Below are 27,425 nucleotides of genomic sequence, written 5' to 3'. Positions count from 1 at the left end.
TAATATAGTATTATTTTTATTATCATATTTTGAGATTATATTTTTTGATTTATATAAAGACTCAGGTTCACTGACTTACATGTAAATTTAGTTTTATTAACTTATTTAGAAGTTACTGACTTTTAAAAAAATATCGGCAGAATTTAGTGACTTATTTATAAGGTTTATTACAAAGTATACTTTTATTACATTTTAACTATGTCAGACCTTTAGAAAAATGTTATATCAAATAAATGGACCAAATTTAATCCGTATAAAACATCACCTAACTTATTCATTTTCATCCTTAGTTTTAAATTTTGGTTTGACTTTAATTGCAATACGTTATACAAATATTTGTTGATGATTAATGTGACGGATATACTCATATTTACTATTTTATAAATGTGATTCCAAAAAAAAAAACTATATTATAAATGTACAAACATGAATTACTAATAATTTTCTAATATTAAGTTTCAAATTTAATATATTATAAATGGAAAATATTTACTTTAATGTTTATTAAATTGTTCAGGTCTATTTTATTTCTCGAGAAAATACTAAACCTCTAGGTTGAAATTATTATTTTTCATATCATTTGGAGATGCTATTTTATTTTATTTTATTTAAATTTTATTCTAAATCAAATTCCATTTGTTAGTCTTTATAAGAGTAAAGCAATATATTATTTATTTTTCATCTCTTGACTTGCAAATCTGATAAAGAAAAATTTTCATCCTTAACTTTCTTTTTCTTCAAATTTAAATGAGGGCCGATAACGATATTTATCATAGTTTATAAAATTAGACTGAACTAGTCAGTTCATCAGATATTATCAGGGAACAGATCTGGTGAGTGATGACTATTGATCAATCCACTAACCCTTAAAAATCCAATAATTTCAAAATTGGTGCACGAGAATCAACAAAAATTGGTGCAAAAATTTAGTTTGAACAGATATTAAGATTTCTTTTTTAGTTTTTAAACTTAATCAAAAGCATTTTTAAGATAAAAAAAGAATACATTTTTGCAAATAGATATTAGTTTTTAATATTTTATATCTTGAATTCTTATAATTTATATATTTTTTTATTGAACTTGTGACACTATTGAAATAAATTTTTCAAAGGTCATAGATGAACTTGTTCAATTTTTATACCATAAGTTTTGTTTTTCATAACAATCAAAACATACTCGTTCCATATTTTAAGATTTGTACCATTTAATATCCGGATTCCATTCACGTGAGCAGTGATAATATCAATAACAGTGAGTAAAACTAAACAAGGAACAATTAATAAACAACAGAAGTGAGCATGTTAATTATTATAATTTGTGACACATACTCATGCAATCGATAATGAAAAATAAAATAATCAAACAATATATCCATTACAACATTATATCCTACTTTAGACGATGAGAAATAATAATCATAGAATGATATTTTTAACCTAATAATCAAAACAATAAATTCTATTAAACAATATTTATTTTACTAAAGAATTTAACGCAATTTATTAAATAGTGCGTGTAAGTTATTTTAAACTCTTTATTATCCGAGTTTAATTTTTACTAATAATTTTTTTTTTGTCTTTAGACACCTTATTAGCCAAATAAACAATAAATTCTTATAATCATAATATATTTACCATTATTTGGTGATAGGCTCTTTTTATTGAAGTGGACTAATAAGTGTATCACTCATTAAATTCATATCATATCCTTTGATAATCTTTTTTTAATATATCATTTGATACTCTAATAAACTTACTTAATTTAGACCACTTAAAATACAATTCATTAAATATATAAAAAAAAACTAATGCAATTATCACTAAAATATAGATAAAGAAATAAATACCCAACAAAAATTGGATATTGTTCCCTCTCACTATTGTTTCTATTTCTTTTCGTTTCTCCTTTTCCAACTCTCTATGATCAAATTGTGCCCACCAATCAAGAGGTCTCCTTTAAATATTTTTGTTTTGTTTTGAAAGCTCCTTTTTTAAAACTTAATATCTATTAATATCTATAAATAATATTTTAAGCACGTATACTGATATAGGAATTTCGAACCCGTGTAACATGAATCAGTATGCCAGTTAACATGACTAGAAACTATTAATAAATATCTATTATGATCTCCTAAGTCCAAACCTTATAAAAAAATATTAACTAATATCCTTAAGACATTAATTAAAGAATTAAGGAATTTTTTTATTATAATACACAAAATTATGTTATCATTACTTTTTTACAGTTTTATATAATTTTAAAATAAATATTTTTTATTTTTATTTTAATTGCTTAACTAATATTCTATAACACAGGTTAACAAGACCTAAAAGAAATCGAAGTTAAATCTAGTTTCAATAATGAAGGCGACACCCATGGAATGAACTCAATGAAGAGTTTGCTATATAACGATGGTATATATGCATATAGTTTTTGTTGTCTCCCCACCAAACAATGCCGGAAACTGAATATCTGGCCAGACATACTGGTCCCTCACACATCCAATTTCAATTAAGACTGCAACCTTCCACGTTCTCCTACAATCCCACACCTGCCTCTGTCCAATTCTCCATTAAAGTCTTGAAATGTCTCTTTTGCTTCATAAAGTTTTTCACTTTTTCAAGATTTTTAAATAAGTTTATCACTTTACGGATATTTTTAAATTAAATCTCCTTTAGAAAAAAAATAGTTTTAAAAAAAATATTTGCACTGAGCAATTTACTTGGTGTGAAAAGAAAAAGTGGTAATTTTTCTTAATCTTAATTTTTCTGCTTGTCAACTCATCACTGCAAGCAAGATTTTTTTGTTTTTGTTTTTGAGAAATAAAAAGGGCAAACAAAATGTTGTGGCTAGAAAATTCCTAGGATTTGAAGAAAAGAAAATGCAATAATGAAAGGGAAAAAAAGGAGTGGTGTGGAATGATCTCTATCCCTGGGCTGACTGTACACGTGGCGGTGTTCTTTTAGTGGGGCGGCAAGTGGCAGTGAGACGTGGCGAAAAGCGCAAAGGTGAAAGCGACACCCTCTATCGCTCGCGCTTTTTGATCCACAACTCTTGCCCAACCCTTGTTCATTTTTAAGATATTTAATCCTTTTTTCTTTCTTTCAAATATCCTCCTATTTTAATTCAAAGGATTAATATAATAATTTAAGATTTTGCTGTATTTATATGTAAAATAAAGATTTATTTATTTATTTTAAAAAAACTGGTATTTGATTTTCTTCTGGATACAAATTTTTCTTGCGTCAACTATAACCTTATATTAGGAATAAAATTAATCTCTCCAAATGAGCTGGAGAACACTCTTGATATATGAAATGCTCCTATTTTCATTTCTTCCCAATGACAACGACCACACTAATTTTCATTGGTTGAATTTAAGTATCTTTTAGCCGAAAATAAGATATTAATCCCTTTCAAACACAGATTTAAAGATTGAACTTTTTATTATATATTTAAGATAAATAATTATCTATCATATTAATTAATTATTGTTATTTATTTGATTGGAATATTATCCACTTGTATGTGTTGCAACGCTATTTGGTTGACTCACATGCATCTACTCGCTCATTACTGCGGATACCTGTTAGCTGTTATTTATTCCAGTTGAAAAATTTTCGGATCCTTGGTGTTTTAGTTTTTTTTTTTTAAATTATATTTTAATTACTCAAATCAAATTAAAAACAATTATTATCTAAGAAATTAATTATGCCGTTTAAATTTATATCTCTTATTTATTTTTTATATGAAACAACAATGTTTTATTTAATTAATTTACGAAGGTTATGTATAACTATTTATTAAATTTACATAAAACTTGTTATTTTGCATAAATAGTCAAATGCTGCACATGTAGAAGATGTTTAAGTTCTACATTGTAAAAATTCAAACATGAGAAACATTAAATGCTAATTTTAGAAAAGAAAAAAAAAACCTTTTTTTTTATCTAGTCAAACGTAGAATGGTGTTTAATCGTTTATTAACTGTGAGGCGGAGTATACGGCAGGTCAAAATCTGTTACCAAGCTACCAGAACACGTTAAAAACAAGCGGAAAAAAAAAATTCCGGTTATAGTACTAGTAATTATATTTATATTATGTATATAAAATCAATTTATTAATAGCAATACAGCACAAATACATACTGTATGCCTTATATATATATATATATATATATATATTACACTATTAGATCATAGAAGTTTAAATTTTAAACTCTTGATTCCTTAGTCTATTCATATGACAATAATATATCACTTTCATGAAGTGATGTTTTTAATAATAGAAAAAAGAACAATTTTATTTTAGTTAATAAAATATTCTTTGAAAAAATAGTCTCTTCCATTATGGAATTTGAACAATTCAAAACTATGGAATATATTATATACCCGAAAAAACAAAAACACTAATTAGAATATTTACAATAAAAATAGAAGAAAAAATTATCTGTATGAGAGCTGGGAAAATAATGGCCACGCATTAATCATGATAAAGTGTCGTGGCACCTGTAACAGTGCGAGTAGCACTGTGGCTGTGGCACCCGCGAGTATGCTCTGTGTCTGAACGCAATTATTCACAACACGCTCTGCATTAGTTTTCCCCCACCCAATTAAAAAATAAACAATTTTAAAAAATACCCAAAATGAACAAATAAAGACTAAATAGAAAAATTTATTCACAAAATAACGATAAATTAATTTCTGAAAAATAAAAATCTAAATTTAGTTTCTAAATATGAAAATTACAATAAATTAATAATATCATTAAATTTTATTATATTCAATAACTAAAGTTAAATTTTTCATGTTACAAGAACTGATTTATTTCCATTACACTCTTAAAAAAGAAATTGTTTATTTTTAAAAAAAAAACAGAAAAGCGAGAAACAGACGCGACAGCGGAACGCCACGTGTGGAGGACCTCTTTCGACGTGAGCCACAAGATAGCATCGAGTTCTCGAGATTTCGATCGAGTGAAAAAAAAAAAAAAAACTTATTTTTCTCTCCTACAAAACAAAATTCAACATCCGACGTGGCACTCTCTCTTTGCTCCTTTTGTTTTTTTCTCTCTCCTTCGCAATAGTCTCTTTCCCACTTGGCTTCTTATATCTATCTTCTCTTTGTTATTCTCATTCTCCTTCTGTAACCTCAAACCTTAAGCTCTTTTTTCTCTTCCTTTCTCTCTATCTACCACTTTCCAGCTTTTGAATTTTGAACAACCATGACAATTCAGAGAAACTGTTTTCAAGTTTGTGTCCTTTGTTTTGTGAAGTGTTTTTGAACATCCATTACTATTTTGTTCTTTGCAAATTCATGAAGTGGGTTCAGTTTGAAAGATCAAGCTTTTTGCACTGCATGGTCACGGGATCTCAAAAGGGTGTCTTCAATTCTGAGCTGAAACAGTAGTGTTGGATAAAAAAACAAAGAGACGAAACAGTGTTTTTGTTTGGTGGCAAGAGAAGTCCATTTTTGCACAGAATTTTGTGGATTCTAGTGTTTGAGGAAGAAGGGGAAAGTGTGGAGCTTTGTGATTTGCTTGTTTGTGTTATATATACTGTTCTGGAAGTTGTGTTAAAAAAAAAGATAAGTTTTACTGTTTGCCAACCACAGAGGAGAAGATATTCCCCACATGGCGATACAAGTATGTAAACATGAGTTCTCTTTGGTTTTTCTATGATATAGAATATTTGATGTTGTGAGGAATTTTTGTGAGGGATATGGGATTGTTGTTGGTTTTGATTGTACTTGTGTGTTTTATGGTTTATTCTGGATTTCCAGCTAAAAAAATGTCTTTTCATTTGGGTAGGATATGCTTGGTTCTGTTTTAAGGATAAAAATAAAAAGGTCCAATAAAATAATGAAAAAGGTAGAAGGTAACTTTATGAATTATGATTTGGTTTACCTTTTCTCAAATGCCAAATATGTGTAGTTCTTGATTTTATAAATTGGATGATAATTTTTATAAATTTTGGAAAAGTAACTTTTGAATGCTTCATGTTTAGTTAACAGTTTGTTAAGAACACTATGCCTGCGTGAGGTCTTATGAATGATCTAATCTTCATCAATTGTGTATTTTCCCTTTTCATTTTTTAAAAATGAAACAGAACAAATTGTGATTGTTGATTGATATTTACTATTTACCATGAGATGAATGATTCCTTGGTGGATAAATACTTTGTGTTCATTTAACTCAACTTGAATTTCTACTATGAGAAAATTTCCTTCTTTTTTTTCTTGATTATTATATTATATTTATTTACTATTTGGACTGGATGCAGAGCCAAAATGCATTTACTAGATCACGGGGTGGTCTTCCAATTGGAGATGGAATATCTTTGAATTCTGGTGTGCATCCTGTTGCAGATATTCCACTACATGATCAGTTTTCTTGTGGAAATGACTATGCCTTGAAGGTTCTGCCCTGAATTTTTGTGTGCTTGTGGCATTATAAATTTGATTTTTCACATCTGTGACAGTGTCACCTTTACCTTTGTTTTAATCAATTTTATATCTACATTAACAGGTAAGGAAACCATATACTATCACAAAGCAAAGAGAGAGGTGGACAGATGAAGAACATAAGAAGTTCCTTGAAGCCTTAAAGTTATATGGCAGGGCCTGGCGACGGATTGAAGGTATAATTAATTTAGAACTTTCATATCTTAGGCAAAGTATGCCATAAAGATTCTAGCAATACACACACATATATATAAATTAGTGAATCAAGAAGTATGGTCTAAGTTCTTGGATCCTTTTATTTTCACCACAGAACATGTTGGTACAAAGACTGCTGTTCAGATTCGAAGTCATGCTCAGAAGTTTTTTTCTAAGGTTTATTGTTATATTCCAGTACCCATGATTTACCATGTTTTCAATATATTACTATGAGTCACACATGAGTTAAAGTTGTGACGACCTTATATGATGCAAAAGTGCTAATTTCCTTGAGGGTGAAGTTGAAGGGTTCACCTTAAATTCACTCTTTAACTCATTTGTTTAATTTCATGCAGATTCTTCGAGAGTCTAGTAGAAACAGTACAACCTTGGAGGAGTCAATTGAAATCCCCCCTCCACGACCGAAACGGAAGCCAATTCATCCTTACCCTCGTAAACTAGTTGAGATTCCAAAGACAGAAATTTCCAACTCAGAACTCCCACTGAGGTCGAATTCTCTTAAGCCATCAGACTTTGGTCAAGAAAACAATTCTCCCAAGTCAGTGTTATCTACAGTTGTTTCAGAAACCCTTGGTTCCTCCGATTCAGATACACCTACTAGATGTTTGTCACCAACCTCATCCATTAGTGATGTCCCCACAAACAGATTTCCACTCGCTGAGCCCAAAACATCATTTGAGGAAGAAGGGTCTCCACCAAGTTCAGCTCATGATAAGCAACCTCCTGTGGTACAACTTAAATCCTAATCAATTTTCACTTTCTTGACTACAATATCATCATGAGAATACTTTTAAGAAAATGATATAATTTTAGGCTCTTATGTTTGATTTTAGAATTTAATTTAAACATGTTGTATATTGTCAACCAATTATTAACTGTCATGATTGTTAACGTGTACGATAACTACTTTAAAAGTGATATTGAAGGTGATTTCTAATTAGTTGATATGGTAGTGCAAGTCTTTACATTGATAATATACATGAAAATTCAACTCTCCCTTGATTTTAATGTGTAGAAACTGGAGTTTTTTCACAAAGAAAGTGTTTCTACCAAGGACGATGCAACAGAAGAATCATCTGGTCGTACTCTCAAACTTTTTGGGACCACTCTACTGATAACAGATACATGCAAACCTTCTTCACCAACAATGGAGCCATGGAAACCAACACCTGCGGCTGCAATGTATCTTATGCAACTTCAGAATGGATGTTCAGATATTACAGAAGGTCCTGCTTCTATTGTTCCTTGGTGGAGTCTTCCCCACAATACACCATTCATGCCACTGCACAAGGAGCCAAAAGGGAATCATATATACTCCAACCTTGGAGAGTTTGTACATAAAGAAGTTCAAAAGGAAGGATCATGGACTGGTTCAAACACTAGTTCAATTAATGATGGAGATAACATTGAAAAATCAGATGATCAAGCCAAGAGTCATGTGCATTGCTTTAGCAAAAGTGAAATATCAAGTATATCTGAGCTAAGGGTAAGGCCTAAAACATGTGGAAAAGGGTTTGTACCATGTAAAAGGCGCATGGCAGAGAGAGAAAGCAAGTACTCATCAATATGTTACGAGGAGAGGGAAGAGCAAGGTATTAAGCTTTCCTTGTAGTACCCTCTTATTGGCTTTTCTTCAAAGCAGCTTCCCTTTTACAGGTATAATGTTCCTGTTTCTGTTGCTGGATGACCATGTATTTCTTTTTAATCCTGGGTCAGAGATCATGATTGTCTTTCAACTTATTGGGGTCAGAGATTAATTCCGCCAGTGGTTAGTGGTTATTGTCGGTCTAAGAAAATTTTGTACATGGTGGAAATTGAACACAAATTTTCTCACTAAATAGATCATTTTCACTCCTGTGAGTGGAATGGAACTTTACATCGCCAAGCCTTTCGCAGCTGGATAACCATGTATGTGAAGAAAGATAAGGGAAAGATAAGGGAGCTGAAATTTTTTATATTTCTACCGCATTGTTAATTCTCCACAAGCCTGTGTATTTACCTATGAGTTTCAAGATTTTGGGAGAAAAACTACCCAGTGAATTATCCCACCTTTTATATTTCTTCAAGCCTAGGCTTTTTGTATTTCTTCAGATTCTTTCTCCCACCCTCCACTCCGGATATATCCAGTGCCTTTTTTTCTTTTTAATTCTAACTGTCTTTCAAGTGTAAGTAGCATACTTATGTATCGCTTATTAGTGTAATTGTTCATATTTATCAAATGGAGCAAATTATTATACTCAAATCAGCTGAAGTTGAATAAAATTGTAATTAGTACTCCTTCTTTTGTGGCATTATTTTAATCTCCCTTTCTGTAGTGACGAAAAAGATACATGATGCTATATGTTTGTGTGCTTTATAAAATGAAAGGATATGGAATAAATTTTTATTAAAATTTAAAATTTATAGAGTGTAATTTATCATTTATAACAATATATATTATGATGGAATCACACATTCACACTTCTATTGGCATATTTTATTGATGTTAGAGGCAGGAAGAGACAATGGCCCATCAAAGGCTAAAAAAAACGAAAATTTCTTTTTGTCACAAACAGGGACAGCATGCCGTGTTGGCGTGTTGGGCTATTAACAGAAAATCAAATCCATGGGGGGTAATCAAATCCATGAGGGGTAGGTTGGTTCACCTGGTACCAAGTCAAAAATAAAGTTATTGTTGACCAAAAGAAGAAAAAAGCGATAAAAGTTAGAGAAAATGGAAGAAAGTCATAAATTAATACAAACATGCACCAAAGTAATTCAATTTAGTTATTCTAAATAAAGGTATTCTTAAGAAGAATAGTGATCTATGACAGTTAAATTATATACAAACATTTAGCGTCTAATTTCTTTGATATTAGATTTACTATTTTTTAATATTATAATATAAGTCCTTATTTTTATATCAATTTGCTTTTTTTTCAATATACTCTTTTTTCTTAAGTTTAATTTATTTATATTTCCAACTATTTAAATTAAAATACCTTGTATAATGTATTGAATTATTATTAATAACAAGTAATTTTTCATTTTCTTCAAAGTATAGTCACCATGAGAAATAAAAAAAAATGAATAAATGTGAACAGATAGTAGTATATAAATATTTAAAAAACAGGTCATTTGTATCGCTTAAATTAATAATTGACATCTAAATTTGTATGGCAGTTAAATTACTTGTCAGTTATCTCTAAATTTTTAACATATCTACACTTATACGTACAACTATAAATCAGAAAGACCTCTTAAAGTAATATAAGAGCATTGTTTTCGTCCGATTTTGATTATTAGTGCGTTATTGTATCTCTGCCTTTTGAAAGGGATAGATTTACTTTTGATCCAAAAAAACCTTTTTTAATTATCATCGATGGATATTAATTTATTATGCTTAGTGTCTAAATATTTTTGGTCTAGATTACAATTATTTTTTATGAAAGATAATTTAATTTACTCGAATCGGATAATCATGGATAGTAAAATTCTTCCTATGAAGACTAGAATCTAATACCAATGGTTAAGTTGATTTTTTTTTTTTTGATATAATTTGTGTTAAGATTATAAACTCTAAAATCGCTATTATCATGTAAAAAAATAAAAAATAAAAATGTTTCTAAAAAGTTATTTGATTTTGGAGATCCTGACTTATGTGAATCCTCTTCGGTAACTTTAATAAGGTCCTCCATCTTATTTGAATTTTGGTTATCCCTATTCCTTTTCATGTGTCATTTTCTAACCTTTGTCCATTAATGACACCCTCGTACTAATCTTACATGGTTGGAAATGAATGGTAAAGCGGAATTACAGTGCGAAATGCAGATGATATTTGCTTCTCCGAGTGGATTGTTAAATCACAACTCACATCATTCATTCAATCATCATTTTCATTATTTCTGCCTTACAACTCAGGTATGTTAGTCAAATACTTGTCCCCTCTTATCACATAGCACAAGCCCAATGAATCATGATGGAAATTTAGTAGTATCTAGCTTAGGTAGGGTTTTTGAGAGGAAATTTGTCAGATGATTAAATAATTATATTTATGTGAAATGATTGCACCTTAATTTCATTATATGAGAGAACATTGATATCTAACTTGATTTTTTTTTTTTGGAAAGGATGTCCAATTTGAATTTAAACTATAGTCATCGTGTAAAAAAAATACTCGCTATTCAATGATAAATAATTAAATATCATCTTATTATTTAATGAAATTAGTAAATAACAATATCAAGTTTATTAAAAAAATAGTTATGCATTTTTAAATGATAATGTAATCAGCCCATAGGATTAACATAATGGTGAGAGGTCTCAATGTGTTGTATTCATGAAAAGAAAAATATTTTATTTAATAAGAAAATTCGTATTTAATTTATTTTGCTGTAAAAGTTTTTTGAATTAACAATACTCACACATCATGAGTTTAATTAGTTTCTGATCAGTAGATTGAAAAGCATTCATAAACAACAAAAAAAGATGATAATATAATCAGTAATAAAAAATGATAAAATGATAATGTAATTATTTCTTAGGGAGTTTTTGTTTCAAACAATCATATTCTCATGAATCATGTTTTCAAGAATATTATGACTAAGAATATTATTTCTAGATATATTTAAAATTATGTTTCGTTATATTTTAGTATTTCTAAGAATATCTTTTAAAATTTAAATAATTTAAATGAAAACAATCAAAATGGAAGTTACTAATATTTTAGAAAATAGATTTTCTTATTTCCATCGGAATATCAGAATGTCATCCTCCTCATTGGAATAAAAAGTATAAAAATATATGATTAAAATAAAAGTTACAACTTTTCTAGGAACCAACCATATAATAAGTTTTCAAAGTTTGTAACAAATATTAGAATTTTTTTTTCATGCTTATAATTTTGAAAACCAATTTTTAATTTGTAAAACAAACGTTTCTCTTATACTTCTAATGTCATTATTGAACTTGTGTACTTTGACATAAACATGTGTAAAATTAATAATAGATAACAACATTTTTGTTACTAACTTTTTCTTTAATAGGCCCCATTAGTTGTGCCTTTATCCATAAATTTATGCCTTTGGGTTCTACTTCTTCATTATTTGCAATTAAAACTAATATGGGCCTTGGCCCTTTTAACTTTTACACGGGTTATAGATTTGTAACTGGTAAGAAATGAGTAAATAGATCCAAAAAGAGGGTATAAAAAAAATATCAACATGTTTTTAATATATTTTATTCATAAGACGAAATATTAAGACTTGTAAAATAACGGGGCCTTTTTTTTTTTTTTTTTGAATAACGGAGCTTTTCAGACAAGTTTTTTTAGTATACACTTTCTTATCTTAAGAAATTTACACTTTAATACATTTTCATATGAGCAAACTTCTCCATAGTGAGAAATAATTAAGAATAAATTTTTCAATTTTTTTCCCTATAATTCTCTTAAAAGTTAAAAGTATCATCTTTTATTCTGGGCTGACGAAGGCATGATGTTGTTTAAACATTTTTCCATGCCTTTTTTGGGGTTTGGAGAAAATTGCAAGGATTTTGTTTTTCCTGTTTACGAAAATCAGGAGATTGGATCTACAAATAAAAATGATGAAATGCCTGGCTTATAAATAAACCACATTGTAACTTACCCTTAAAATATATATAGTTTGATGAAAAAAATTAGATAACTTTCAATATTAATCGACACTATGATTTTTTATTTTATTTTAAATTTTGCTTTTTTGGGGTTAGAAACTCTTTAAGTAATCTTACTTGCAAAATGTGATTATAATGAGTCAAAAGAGAACAGTGATTTGGAGGGAGAGGAAGGGTAAGTAAAGTAAAAGAAGAGAAGAGTGTGCAGTAGTATCGTCGGTTGCAAATAAAGAAACCCATAATCGATTCCTTTCTTTTCTCTCTATTTTCCATTTTCCTGGTTTGCTTGGGTTCTCCGAATCCAAAATGTTGGCACTCACACTATCCATTCTCATAATCGCTACACTCTCTTCTTCGCCACTAGTCACCTCTCACTACTCCTCTTCCACTCTCGAGTCCCCTCCTTCTTCTCTAGAAGCCTCCCCGACCTTCTCCGAATGGCGATCCGCGCGCGCCACCTACTACGTCGCGGCGGATCCCCGCGACGCGGTGGGCGGCGCGTGCGGCTACGGCGACCTGGTTAAGGGCGGCTACGGCATGGCCACGGTGGGGCTCAGCGAGGCCCTGTTCGAGCGCGGCCAGATCTGTGGCGCGTGCTTCGAGCTCCGCTGCGTCGAGGACATGCGCTGGTGCATCCCCGGCACCTCCATCATCGTCACCGCCACCAACTTCTGCGCCCCCAACTACGGCTTCACCTCCGACGGCGGCGGACACTGTAACCCTCCCAACAAGCATTTCGTTCTCCCCATCGAAGCTTTTGAGAAGATCGCCATTTGGAAAGCCGGCAACATGCCCGTGCAGTATCGCAGGTACTCCAAAAAATTTCTCATGCATTTTCAGCTACTACTAGAAATTTCTTTTCAAATATTATTCTATAGATCAATGATGCTGACGTTTTTTGAGCAAATGGTGCTGATGTTTATTTTGAAGTTCAATTTTCATATAATTGTGTTTATCTTGAAAGCTTTTTTATTGAAACAAATTCTATATTTCCCGTATAATTTCTCTATCAAAGCTCTCAAAAACACTTCAGACTTATATCCAACACACTGTTTCTAACACAGGTTAGGATCTATTGAAAATTATATAATCTTGTTAGAATTTATTAAAAACTACATCATCTAGAGATGCACTAATTAATTAAATAACAAGTGAGACCCCTTCTTTGTACACTCTATGACAAGTAATTGTAACTTTGTAAGACCGTACCTAATACATTCTTTTTTGTTGAAAATTATAAAATCAAGGGGATTCATTAATGGTTTAAATTTTTATGTAATGTCATTATCAACCCATAAGATGTCATAGTTAGTATGATTTTTAAGTTAGGTATGTAAAAAACAAATTTACCATTAATAACCATTTGTTAATGGATGATAAAAAAAAAACTTTTATTAGATTGTGGATGCACGAACTATTTACTCTTCATTAAATAAACAACAGGCATACAAAATTTCTAAAATGTCTTAAGAGTATATTAGAAAGTGTCTTTAATTTTTTTCTCTAACTTATTAGAAATCTCCACAATCTATAACTGGATGATAGTGGTGGCAATTATAGCCTACACAACATGATGTGGGTCACAGTCATTATGAATTGGTCTAAACAAGTATGGATTCAATTATGAGTTGCTTCCTCATGACAATACAATTTTTTTTTTTTGCATTGTCATTATATTTGAGTTAAATTCTATTTTGATTTTTGAATGTTGTGATGTGTTTGGAGCAGGATAAAGTGTAGGAAGGAAGGAGGGATGCGATTTACTGTTACTGGTTCTGGAATCTTCATTTCAGTGCTGATCAGTAATGTTGCTGGCCACGGAGACATAGGGGAGGTGAAGGTTAAAGGCTCCAGAACCGGTTGGCTTTCAATGGGTCGGAATTGGGGGCAAAACTGGCATGTAAATGCGTTGCTGCAAAACCAGCCTCTTTCGTTCGAGGTTAAAGCTAGTGATGGCAAAACGGTTACTTCTTACAATGTTGCTCCCAAGGATTGGACCTTTGGACAAACCTTTGAAGGCAAGCAATTTGAGACTTGAAAGCTCAATGAATCGAAGAGAGATCTTGTTTTAAAGGGACCATTCTCCTTCCCCAAATTTTTTTACCCCGATGGTGATTAAAAGGTCTACTTGCCGGTGGTTTTCTTTCTACATTTTGATTCTTTTTGGTTTTGTAGAAGACTGTGTAGATAGCAAATGATTTGGGGTGGTTTGTATGAAAAGGTTGTCAATGTGATGATGTACCTTTCCATTTATCTTCTTAGGAAGTTTTGTATGAAAAAAATATATACTATATGTATACCTTGTTGGTCAACCAGCGCCAAAGAAGACTTCCAATGTAAAATGTTGTGAGCCTCTCAAAGACGTATCATCCTACTAACTTCACTTGCAAGTTATCTTAAATGTTACTACATCATCCAAGCTCCGTTAACGATTATTAGATAACCCATCGCATTAGATTAGTTTCTACTGTAACAGTAATCAGAATGCTAGATGTGTATGCATAATTTTTGGTGAGATATTTTGTTCAAGTTTTGAATGAATTTTTTATGCATTTGTTTTTTCCACGTTCTCAATGCTTAGTATTTCACTACTAGTTAGCCGTTAGTCTGTCATTTTTTTTTACCACTATCGGCCTTAATAGAGCTGAATGGAAAAACTGGGGTCGTCAAATTCAACACATGTTCCTTCCCCTCAATAATATACTGTTCTGTGCTCTATTGATAGGCATAAGCCATCTAGAAGTCCTATTCATATTAAACAAGGCTAGTTACGTTCATACTTGCTTTAAAATGCAAAATCAAAACTTTTGTTGTATGATACCTTAATAAACAAATGAATGGTCACTAAAATTTTCACCAATAATTTCGTTCATTGATAATTTATACACTCAGGCAACAAAAGGTGTAAAGTGCTTCGGAATTCTGACATCATATCAGAATGATGGTTGCTTACCATCAAACTAATGCCAAATGAAACATGGACCTGTTAAGACCTGAGGTGATCTACTTATGTCAACAAAATTTTTATTTGTCAAAGGGAAAAACATTAAACGGCTTCCTATTGATAATAATAATCAACGAAGAATAAAACAAACAATGGTTTCATGGTTGATCTCAAGGCTCAACAATCAATTAATCTACCCCACAAGAAAATATCTCACAAAGAATGATCCAGGAAAAGAAAGTATCAAACAGAAATCATAGTACATCAACATGCCACTACATTCTAGTCAGCCTAAAGGATATTCATATAAAGAACTCAGAAATGAATGCAAATTAAATTGTGGTTAAAAGCATGTGTGAACTGTTTGTACAGCAATTCTCGTGACTAATAATACATGAGTTGTTAGCATACAATGGAACAGTAAAAGAAAGAAAGAAACAGAAAAGAATTTCAAATGTGGTATACTATAACAATAATAATCACTCTAAAACTAATTGAATCTAATGCCTGGGAAGAAACCAGGCAAAAATTTGCAAGCTATATGATGGAAGAACTCAACTTCTATTAATCAAAATCGTTGGAGAGTCCTACCGTATACAATCCCCCTTCAGAGGGAAGCTGAGCTGAGCACATTCTAAGAGGGCAACCACACCAATGCTACAAACTTCATAGCCTCTGATGAGATTCAATAAGCAATGCATTCAACATAATCTGAACCCCAGCCTCATAAACAACACCATCATAATGCATCCCATCATCTGTACACTTGATCCCACAAGTCCAACTCAATGACCCTATATCCACCAGTTGAAGTGGACCACCAAATTGCCTCAACATGCCACTTCCCTGAACCTCTCTTTCATATTCTCCCCACATTAGATCAGTCATCTTCTCCCTCTTCTCATTCGTGTTCAACATTGAGTTCACCAAAGTTGGCATCCCCAGCCAAAACAAGTGCGGAGACGGAGATCTGACCGATGCAGAAACCGCCACATCTGCCTCATCGTTGCCAAATTCCGATGACACCGGCAGCAATGAATTCACTGAACTCCTCAAAACCCCCAAAGAGAAACCATAATCCGAAGCATTGGTGAAGTGCAGCATGTGCCACAATCCAGAACCCATCACCAAAAGATCGGGATAAACGCGATTCCTCTTAAACCCAGCAACCAAACTAGTCAAATTGGTTACATAAGGTGCCCACATGAAATCCAACTTCATCCCAATCTCATCAACCACAGTGTGATAATCACTGTGCCTCTTGAACAATGACCCTTTAACAGATTCCATACCCTCCGAGTCCAGAACCAAACTCAGCAAAGACAACGTAAAGATTCGAGCTTGCGAGTCTCCAGCGACCACAACCCAAGACCCATTAAGCAAAACCGAAACGTCGTGCCGTTTAAGCCTCTGAAACTCACACGACTCCACGGAACCCGATCTCTTCCAAGACCAAGACTTGTCGTAATTCACGGAATTGTTGTTGTTATTATTTAACTCAAAGTCAAACACCCTTCTTGGTCTCACCTCCCAGACAATATCGTGAAGCAAGGAAACACACAAATCGCGATCGTCCACGACAACGTTAACGGAAGACGAGGAAACCGATGTGACGAAATCAGAGACCGAAGGGAAATAAGGTGTGAGATGAACACCAACTGCGAGAGTTATGAAAAGTGCGCCACTGAAGAAGAGAACCTTGTTGCGACTCAAGTGCCACCCTGCCATGCCCATAGGCACAAAGAGAACCACACATGCTGCTAATAACCCCAACTGAACCGCACCTAACATTGCCCCAAGATCCCTTTGAAACTCTCACATAAGGTTTTTTTTTTTTTTTTTTTGACACGACCCGTGAAGGAAAACGAAGAGGAAAACGTGAGATCTGAGGAAAAAACAAAACTTTTCTCCGACTTGGGAAAAGGGTCGGAGAGAAAGTTGGTGGGGGGTTCGTGAATGGCTTGGGATTGAAGAATTTGAAGGTAATTTCGTTTTTTTTTTTGTTGTTGTTGTTGTTGAGGGTGATGGGAACGTGATAACTGCAGAAGCGAGATTTCAATTCGAGGAGTAAAATGCGAACATGGGTGCGAGAATTGGAATTTGCTTACACACAACAACAACACGGTACCATCGGATGCAAAAACTGGTGCCGATGATTGTGAGTGTCGTGTGTCATTTCGGTTGCATCTGGTCTTTTGGTCCACGAGTGCGGTTTTTTACGGTGTATGGGTTTGATTTGTTTTTGTGTTACACAAAGGTCTTGCAGAGTTGCAGGTGCCTTGCCACTTGCCACTAACAATAAGGATAAAAAGCTTCTTTTTTTTTTTTCAAGCATTTAAGATGTGTATTAACTATCCACTGATATTACTTTTTATTTTTTATTTTTACGGAAATATTACCTAATTTCTATCCACTGTTTTTTCTTTTTTTAGGAATCCACTGTTTTTTCCTAAAAATAGTTAAATATAATTTTAACATGATTATATTACAATTTTCATAAAAAAATAATTATAATAAAAATTAATAAATTTATTATATATATATAAATTTGTAATTAAATAATGAGAAAATAATCTGCATGTACAATAAACCATAATTTTATATTATTATTCAATCATAAATTACCTTAATAATTATCTTATAAGTCATCTTACTAATAATTTATGATTATTTAATGCTAACAAAATGTTTATACTAATAATATATGAGCATTAAAATCTTAAATAATAGCATAAAAATCTTTCTCAATTTCAATTTGTAAACTAATTTTCTCATTTTTCTAATTACATGTTAACCAATGAAAGCTTAGCATATGAAGAAAGGAAAAGTATACATTTTATTATAACTTAAATTTCACTCATGTGTGACCTAGTTTTTTTTTTTTTCTTACAAGAGAAAATAAAAATTGGAAAGAAAAAACAAAACAAATTACATCTTAGGAGACTCTCATAGCATCCGCTTGAAGCAACAAGTTTAACTTCAATGGAAATTGGTGGAGAACAAAAAAACTATCAACACTTTTAGCACCCATCTTAGGGCATCTGCACAATTTTTTTTCTTCCTGGAATGTATGGTTAAGGTAATAAACCAATCTTTAACCATGCAATTGCACATAGTTTGTAGCTCATTGACATCATGATGATAACACAAACACCACCTTTTTAACCAAAGAAATAATTTTTTGGAGTAAGAGAAACAAATAAGCCTCTTAAATCTAGTTTCTCAACAAAGATGAATGCCAACAAGAAGAGACATAATTTCAACATGGAGAATATTAAAGTGTGTTTGGTTTGCATTTTCATTTTCTGTTTTCATTTTTTGACAACTGTTTTCATTTTTAAAATATTAGAATTATGAAAATATGTTTGATTTGACTTCTTATTTTCTGTTTTTAGGAAATGAAAATATTAAAAAATTTATGATATATTGACTTTTTGTCTTTTTTGTATATTTAGATTTGCTTAAAATTATATTCCTTGTCATCGCATTTTTATTTTACCCAAAATTAGGTTTTTTTTTAACTGAAAACAAAATTTTATTATTTTCATTTTCTGATTGTTTTCTGTTTTCATTTTCACTAAAAATATTTTAAAAAATTCAACCAAACACATTTTCATCACCATTTTCTATTTTCAGTGAAAATGAAAACAAAAAATAGCCAAACCAAACACCTCCTTAGTTTCTCCTCCGTTTTAACTACATGATACTTTTTTTTTCTCTCTACACAAAAATAAAAAAAATCGATATATTCAAATGTTATAATAATTCCTTGAATTAATTTTTAAATTTATATGGATCAAGCTTTTTAGTTACTGTGATTTTAATTTTATATATATATATATATATATATATATATAATGAAAATAAAAAGAAATTAACTTCCCATAAAATTATAGATCAATAATAATTTTAAAAATGAAAATTCTCGACTTATACTATTTTGAAGATTATTATGAATATCGAGACAAGATTAAACAAATACTTGACTCCCAAAACAAAAAAGTCATAGGTCCAATCATCTAACATTGGACTCACCAATTCTGATCCGAAAAATATTTTTAAGTTTATTTATCAGATTCAAAAACATTAAACAAAATAAGAATTACAATTTTCATAATTATACTGTGTTTTCTTCCCATCACATTATCTGCATCATTTAATATTTATTTTTATTTTATTCTTATATTCGTACTGTTTTTTCTTCCGTTTTAATTTATATTTTTTTCTATCTATTTATTATTTAATAATTGTAAAGAAATTCTAAAATTTTGTTGTAAAAAGATAATTGTGCAAGTAGGAAAGAAAGTAACAAACTAATACTTGAAAAAAAACACAAGAGTACATAGTGAAATTTGTCCAAAAATGTGATAATAAGCTGATAAATTAATCCTTCAACAATCAGAAATACAAATTTAATTTTAAATGTAGAAAAATATGTGATAGATTATTATTTTTTATTAAATTTGTGATATATTTTATATTTTAAATATTCAATAACTAATTTAATAATAAATGATATTTTTTAAATATCAATTTAAAATTAAATTATAAAGTTTAGAATTAATTTATCATTATTATACTTTTTGTAAATTCAAAAATTAAATATAAATTTTTGGAGAGGTAGATTAATTTATAAACACATTATATTTAAAAAAAAACAATGAAGCTGAGCGACTTTGTGGGAAGAGTGAAAGAAGAAGCGCAGTTAATGAAGGTATAAGACTGCAGAAACTGAGAGAGAAAGAGATCTGGAAGAGATGAGTGAAGCGCAGAAGCAGGTTTGGAAAGGGGCCATTCCTCTCCAGATTCACCTCCACGAATCCGAAGTCACCACTCTCCCTCCTCCTCCACCCGCTCTCGTATTCTTCTCACGCTACACTCTAACTTCGTTTTCCCATAGGGTTTTCTTTTTTCTACCTAAAAGTTTGTTAATCAGTTAATTAATCGTTACTTTTCAATTTATATTTCGGTTTCAGGTGTTGGCACCTCGGATAGGGTACTTACCTTTGCTGATTTCGCTCTTGAAGCCTCAGTTCAGCACCACGCTTCCCCCTGGAGTCGACACCATTTGGTTTGAGTACAAAGGCCTCCCTCTCAAGTGGTGTGTGTGTCATACAATTTAACAATGCATTCTCGCGGTTTTTTCAATTGTCGCATTTACACTAACTGTTTTGGTTTTTGTTGTGCCTCGTGCAGGTATATACCTACTGGAGTTCTTTTTGATCTTTTGTGCGTGGAGCCAGAGAGGCCGTGGAATTTAACTGTAACGACTTTCAGATTCTGTCTCCATTTCCTTTTTAGTCAATTCTTGATTTTTCTTGGGATGGAAGAATGCTTTACTGTTGAAATTTCATCTTTTTTGCGCTCTTTATATTGTCTGCTAGGAATTGGCTCTTTAGATATTAGTTGCATGAAGCAGTTTAACACTAGAGTTTAATGATTGTGTACGGTCCAGGGTAAATTTTTTTACACTGTTAACCAATAAAAATTTACTATTGATATGACTTTTAAGGTAATTATTGTAAAAGTCGTCAAATCAAACTTACTATAGGTGGTGGTTAGATTGTGATTGGATGACAATGTAAAACTGTTTTATAGTGTTAGTATCTGTTTTCTCTTAACATAAAGCCTTTGTAATTTATTCCAAAATTTGAATAGAGTTTAATTCATATGTACCATTAGTGTAGTTATTTTTCACTCTAGCATCCAGTAGGAATTCAGCCTGCTACCTCGTCATATTTATAAATAGGATGCCGTGACAATAGGGGAATTCCTATTTGATGTCTGTAAAATGTTTTAGTGTTTTACAGACTCTGGATAGAAATTAAATTCTTTGAATATCATATGAATGTAGCTCTATGTTCTATGAAGGCTACCTTTTGGATTTCTTCCCACTCCCACTTCATCTCTACCTGCTTGGTGGTGTTTAATAACAAGAAACTAAGAAAGTTCCTGAACTAGGGGAAGCAAATAGAATTAAAAATAAGAGTGCTTGTAGAAATTAGGACTGATTTACTACAAACTTTTTAGTGGCCCTGACAAAAATAATCTTTGCACGTGCAACAATATTCAATCTCTGTAGCCTAATTTTGTAGGTACACTTTAGAGGATATCCTAGTATTGTATTGCTTCCCTGTGAAGGTGAAGACAGTGTAAAGTGGAGCTTTATTAACTCACTGAAAGAGGTCAGTTATGTGATTTCTTCTGTGTATGCCCATGTTTATGATGGTACTTGTCTGATTTATAATATGATGTCTCATGCCTGTTCAACTTTTCAAAGAAGATGCTTATGCACTGAATTATATGCATTTACTGGTATTTGCTTATATGAATCTTTATACACATCTCATCTGAGTCTGTTACATGGTTTATTGGTATAGGATAGTAATGAAACTATGATGTCAAGAGCTAGGGTTATGGTTTTGGATGGATAACAGTTGTGGAACTTGGTTAAATTGAAGACTTATTGAGGATGTGTTAAGGTAATGGTGGTTTGCTGGACAGAAGTGAAGCTTATGGACCAAGTTAATGTGATGTTTGGCTGCTATAAAATGTGCTTTAATAATAAAAAGTTAATGGATTGATGGGTTTTGTGGAATATCCTAGCTAGAACCTACTACTTCTTTCAGATAAGGAGTTCTCAAATGGAATCTATGATGTTTTCAGGTCTTCCATATCTTGGAACAACTGATATTATTTACTACTGCATCTATGATAAAATTAGTAATGATATGGTAAGGGAAGACATCTTTGAGCTTAGTAGTAGGTAAGAGTAAGATTAGTAATTTAGTAATAATATGCTTAGGTGATGGGAATCCAGAAAACAAAAATCTGAATAAGATGAATTTTATTGAATTGAAAGCGAGCTCAAGAACTATTATAGAAGTGTAAGAAAGAAACCAGAGCCTAAGCTCCTCATTGAAAATATTCTCTGCTCAGCAAAATGCCTAATAAACTATGATTTCCCATAACAAACCCCTTATTCTCCACTCTGCTTACTAAATTTCCCTTTTCCGACGTGATCTTCCTTCCCTCTACATTCAACTTCAGCTAACTGGCTCTCCACAATGCCTTTCTCCTTCCTTCTAGAATAAACCCTCCATGTTGTGGGCCTTTTCTAACTATCCACAACTTTCTTATTTCACATTAAGGTTTTGCTACCAAATCTTAATTTGTAAATTAGACTGGAATCCAAAAGAAAGCACCAGTTAGTGCACTATCTTGTAGAGCAGTGGGTGTTCTGGCCAAATTAGGTGGTGTAGGACTCCAAGTAGGGAAGTGGGATATTGCATTCAACTTTATGGCCCTCATGCCTGTTTTAGAATTAACTTCTGTGAAAACTTATACCAAATTCCAATGGCAATACATGTGAGATGTTAAACGATCTTGTGTTCACTGTCATTAACTGGATTTTGATTTTACTGCAGGCTGCATATGTAATAAATGGGAATAGCAAAAATGTGATGAACATGTCTCAAACTGATCAGGTGGAGCTCTGGGGCTCTGTTTTAAATGGTACCGTTGCTAATTACTTGTTATGAAATCTGGTATTCTGTTTCTCTTTGGGATGCCCTTGAGTGATTTTATATTCGATCTCTAAAATGTCCTCACCCAGGTGTTGGGAGGAGGAGGAGGATAGGATTTTTACTTATTTCAATCAAACAGATTGTTAGCAGGTGAATGTTAAGCAAAATAGGATAAACATAAACATGTAGGGCCTGAGTTGGTTTTTGTTATTGATAGTTAATTGGTGGGATTGGAGAGAGAGCGAGACTACATTTGTAATTCTCTTTGAAGCCTGATATCTATTTCTACCATAACATTGATTCAGAACCAGCATAAGAGAGAATATCAATACGATTTCAAGTTCTTTACCTGTTTCTCTACATTTAAGATCAGTTCCTATTATATATAGTGCAATTGTTTTTAAAATAGAGGTGACTGTGTTGAGTTACTGACCTACTCTTGTTTGTCTGCTGATAGTGTGCAGATTAGAAGGCCCCATTGTTATTTTGGTGGCAAGTCAATATGATGTTAGCAAGGTTGTTGATAAATTTCTGTTGTGAAGTTTGTTCGCAAGAAAGCTTCATATTCATTCCATAAGTAGTAAACATGACGGAATATTAGTCATTTTTAATAGCCTTACCCTACCAATGGATGGTTGCATGCATACTTATTCCCTTCATTTTTCTTCTGGCTGTGAATGAGGCAGTCCAACCCTAGCTTAGTAATTTTCATGAATCTAGATAGGGTCACGAATGCAATCTGGGTTAGATTAGAATTAAACCCGAAGCTGCCATTTATCAAGCTTGAGGTTGGTTTGTTTGGGATAGCCCTTAGTCAAGCTTCACTTGACTTGTGAAACTCAGGCACCTCATCTCTAACATTTTGGGTGTGTTTGATGCAATTGAGGGACAGGACAGAAAAAACAGCACAAAACAAGTAATTGAGTTACAGTAAAAGTTTTCATTTTGCCTATTGTTTGGTGAATGGTGAATTGGTGATTGATGTAGGACATAGGAAATTTGGTGCTGTGTTGTTGATGTGTATAAATTTCAAAAAGAACTATGTGAATTTTACTATAATACCCTTTGTGCTATATAGTGTTTATTTTGAATTATGAAAAGGCACAAGATAAAATTTAAGTATTTTTTAATTATTTTAATAGTTATCATTTAGTTATTTTTTATGTTCATTGTTTTATTATATTATATAATAGATAATGAGAAGTGCTAGGAACACACTATCCACACTCTCCTATTAGTTAGAATTCATTGAAATCTACAACAATCAGGGGAGAGATTCATTAAATAAGAGACGCGAGACTCTCAAAATTGTGGTTTCCAATAAATTTCAACCAATGATAGTGTGTTGACTGTCCAAAAGAGTGTGTTCGTAGCTTTTCTCATTATATAATATCGCACATTATAATTTAATAAATTATTGTTTAATATATTTCTTAATATTGCAATGAATGTTTATATAATTGTATCATATATAATTGTTTATATAATTCTGATACCCACTGGAAAAAAATGAGCAAGCCATTGCTGTTGAATTTTTTGAGTGTTGACATATCATTTGTGCAGTTTCACTTGTGTTATGGTCCAGTTATCAGTGTGGGAGTTAAGGGAGTGGGTTACAACATTGAGGAAAAAGGGATAATTTGACCTCTTTACATTCTGTCCAGTACTTCATTTTTTCTTTTGTGCTATCCCATCACAACTTTTAAAATCAAACGTAGGGCAAGTGTTTTTGTGCTGTTCTGTCCTTCATCTTTTAGCAAATCAAACATACCCTATCTTTATTGACACACATAAAGATTAAAATGTTGTCATTTTTAAGGGTCTTAAGGAGAGACATACGGGACCTTTCCTATAGTAGAAACAGTTGTTTGAGATAACCAAATTATTTTGTTCCTCTGTTTTTATTTTGGGCAACAAACATTTAAAACACACAGGTGAACATACAATTCCAAAAGCCAGTCGCACTTGCACAATATATAACCAATCTCAAATTTGAATTTATACTATTTGACTCTAACATTCATAAAAGATAAGATAGTCAAAATATAATTCAACATTAAGATCCAGAAAAAACAAGGGTTGCATCTGCCATTGGTAATTTATGGAGAATTTGTTTTGTTGCCCTCTGATCTTGAACTTTTGTCAATACTCATTTGCATTGCAGGTAACTTTGAAACTTATCGACGGGTGGCATCTAAGCTTAAGCTTGGAACTTTTGAAGATGAATATATGGAAAATGTTAGTTCAGTCTTGGTTAAATCTTCACAAAGTACAGGGGATACTGATGTTACTGGACAATTGAAAACTGGTAAGCAATATTAACTAGTTTTTGTGCCAATTTGGCTTGCTGTTTTTTTCCTCTTCTTTTATAGACGATTTCATGACCTCCCTGTCCTTTCTTTTTGATAACATTTCCTTCTTTTATCTATAAAGATTAAGATTATTCTTATAATCTTATTATCTTTAAATTCAAAATTCCTAGCACGGGCAAGGAGCTTTCCTCCTTATGGATCTCTTAAACATTTTAGTGCATTTAACCAATTCTGAGTGCCTTGTGGGCTCTCAGCTTGCCCTTTTAAAAAGGATATCTGTATGGTGTGATCATGTGTAAAGGCCGAGAGCTATTACAGAGGCTATTTGTTTTACTTGATTATTTTCTTCTTATTTTTATCTTTACTTTCTAATTGTACTTAAAACTGTAATACTGTATAAATATCTATTTGTTGACAATGAGCATGTATACCAATGCTTCTTGATAAGCCTATTTTTTGTGGTTAATATCTATCTTTTGTTAGGTAGGATTCCTGTTCGTTTATATCTGTGGACTGTCAATGAGGAGTTTGATGATTTTGAAGATGCTCCACAAATTGATAATTGGGACAAAGTCTCATATATCAATCGACCTGTTGAGATTTATAAGGAAGATGGTAAGTCATTTCTTGTAGAGAATCATACTTTGTAACTTTTAAATTGATTGTTTTCCATGACTGTCTTTTTTTCCTTGTATGGGAAGTTGCATATGGTAAAGTGAATAGTATAGTCATCATGTTGTCAATGGTGTCTGGGCAGAAATCAGCCATAGTTTTATGAAGGATGGAATGGAGGGCAACAGGGAAAGAAAACAGTCATGTTTAAAATGATGTTTTTTCTTTTTAATATTGGGTGAAATATGATGTTTTTCTTGGTGAGTTTTGAGTGAAAGGGGATTAAAGTGGTTTGATTGATTTAATTCATGGAGATTTTGAGAGGAAAATGAGAAATGGAAAGTTTTAGGAAGAATTATCGAAGAATTTAAAAGAATTAGGAGAAATAATTTGAGTATAAAATTATGGGAGGAAAAAAAAGGCACATCGGTATAGTATAGGACCAAAAGTACAGTTAAACCTAAATTGAAAAAAAAAAATGATAAAGTTAGCGTGAATCATTCTAGACATAAATAAAATGCTTATTTATCTAGTTATTGTAATATTTTTCTTCTTTAGTGACATAAAAGTTCAAAGCATGAAAGTGAAATTGTAAAATGCCAGCTACTCTTAATGTGTGTATAGCATGGGTATGGCTACTATTTTGAAGTGTCGGTGCTTCCTTTGCTCTTCCTTTGCCTCTACTTAAATTGCTTACAATTAATATAAATGATTTTATTCTTAGCATCATCTTTACTTTCCCACAATTTTAACTGAATGAGATGCATACATCTGTTGCATGCAGGTAAATATTTTAGCTTAAATGATGCGGTTAAAAGAATATTGCCCGAGTTTTTCCTGGAAAATTCCTTTGTAACTGATGGAGATGCAAACATTAACCAAAGTGGAGAAGAGGGAGAAAGTTCATCTGATCCAGGGTCATGTTGCAACACACTTGAGATTGCTGAAATCAAACTTGTACGCATTCAAGGAATAGAACCAATTTTAGACATACCTTTCTCTTGGGTGGTTAACAACTTGATGAATCCCGAGTATTTTCTTCATATGTGTGTTTGCTTAAAAGTTTCAAAGGCCAATGCTGTACAATAGGGATAAATTTAGTTATCTTGGACATACATTTTACTAGAAAAATCAGAAGGTGCAATTCTTTTGTACATATATGTACAGAACGATTTCATATCATATATTCATTTCATGATTCGATTGCTATTTCCCACTTCCAAGTGTAATAAATGTTGACAGATGATTATTTTTCAAATCCAATCAAGGATACCGTTTCCCTGCCATAATTTTGGCTATGTTTCAGTTCTGAATTTTCCTTTCCGTCAGTGAGTTGGTACTTGGTTGAAAGGTGTTTGCATAAAATTTTGGTTTGTCCATTTGTTCTGTAATTAAGCAAAAGATGTCGTTATTTTTTAATAGCTGATCAATTATTATGCGAAAGGAATGCTAAATATTACTCTTTTGAACACATTTTTGTGTTATTGATTGAATTTGATGTGGCCGAGATTGAAACGTTTAAGCTGTTTGGTTTAACAGCACGGTTCGATTGTGGGTAATAGATAGGCTGGAGTTTAATGGTGTAATATCCACAAAAAAATTTAAAAAAATAGCACAGGCCTATTCATTGTTATTTTTAAAGCCTCAAAATTTATATTAAAGCATAAAATAATTCATGGGAATTTTAATATTGAACCAGCTACTTGTACAAAATTTAAGTAATA

At 31.7% G+C, this 27,425-nt stretch overlaps 4 protein-coding genes across 4 annotated transcripts; 3 read left to right on the top strand and 1 right to left on the bottom strand.

The window, feature by feature from the left end:
• Window positions 1-5,048: 5,048 nt before the first annotated feature.
• Window positions 5,049-8,918, top strand: LOC100785040 (protein REVEILLE 1). The gene is made up of 6 exons (XM_003519267.5): window positions 5,049-5,642; window positions 6,280-6,414; window positions 6,525-6,636; window positions 6,771-6,832; window positions 7,012-7,404; window positions 7,692-8,918. The coding sequence occupies exons 1-6, from the start codon at window positions 5,631-5,633 to the stop codon at window positions 8,286-8,288; spliced, it is 1,311 nt and encodes a 436-aa protein (XP_003519315.1). The 5' UTR covers window positions 5,049-5,630; the 3' UTR covers window positions 8,289-8,918.
• A 3,545-nt stretch (window positions 8,919-12,463) lies between these two features.
• On the top strand, window positions 12,464-14,649 carry LOC100784516 (expansin-A13). Its single transcript, XM_003519266.4, has 2 exons — window positions 12,464-13,116; window positions 14,036-14,649. The coding sequence occupies exons 1-2, from the start codon at window positions 12,614-12,616 to the stop codon at window positions 14,343-14,345; spliced, it is 813 nt and encodes a 270-aa protein (XP_003519314.1). The 5' UTR covers window positions 12,464-12,613; the 3' UTR covers window positions 14,346-14,649.
• A 924-nt stretch (window positions 14,650-15,573) lies between these two features.
• On the bottom strand, window positions 15,574-17,596 carry LOC100783987 (uncharacterized). The gene has a single exon (XM_003519265.5). The coding sequence runs from the start codon at window positions 17,040-17,042 to the stop codon at window positions 15,918-15,920; it is 1,125 nt and encodes a 374-aa protein (XP_003519313.1). The 5' UTR covers window positions 17,043-17,596; the 3' UTR covers window positions 15,574-15,917.
• A 2,314-nt stretch (window positions 17,597-19,910) lies between these two features.
• On the top strand, window positions 19,911-26,984 carry LOC732567 (autophagy protein 5). The gene is made up of 8 exons (XM_003519264.5): window positions 19,911-20,110; window positions 20,228-20,352; window positions 20,448-20,514; window positions 21,347-21,436; window positions 22,679-22,766; window positions 24,942-25,085; window positions 25,573-25,704; window positions 26,486-26,984. Exons 1-8 carry the CDS (start codon window positions 20,009-20,011, stop codon window positions 26,788-26,790), a joined length of 1,053 nt encoding a protein of 350 aa, XP_003519312.1. The 5' UTR covers window positions 19,911-20,008; the 3' UTR covers window positions 26,791-26,984.
• Window positions 26,985-27,425: the final 441 nt, after the last annotated feature.

This window comes from Glycine max, chromosome 2, assembly GCF_000004515.6.
Source record: "Glycine max cultivar Williams 82 chromosome 2, Glycine_max_v4.0, whole genome shotgun sequence".
Classification (NCBI taxonomy): domain Eukaryota; kingdom Viridiplantae; phylum Streptophyta; class Magnoliopsida; order Fabales; family Fabaceae; genus Glycine; species Glycine max.
This window is presented reverse-complemented; position numbering and strand designations above follow the sequence as displayed.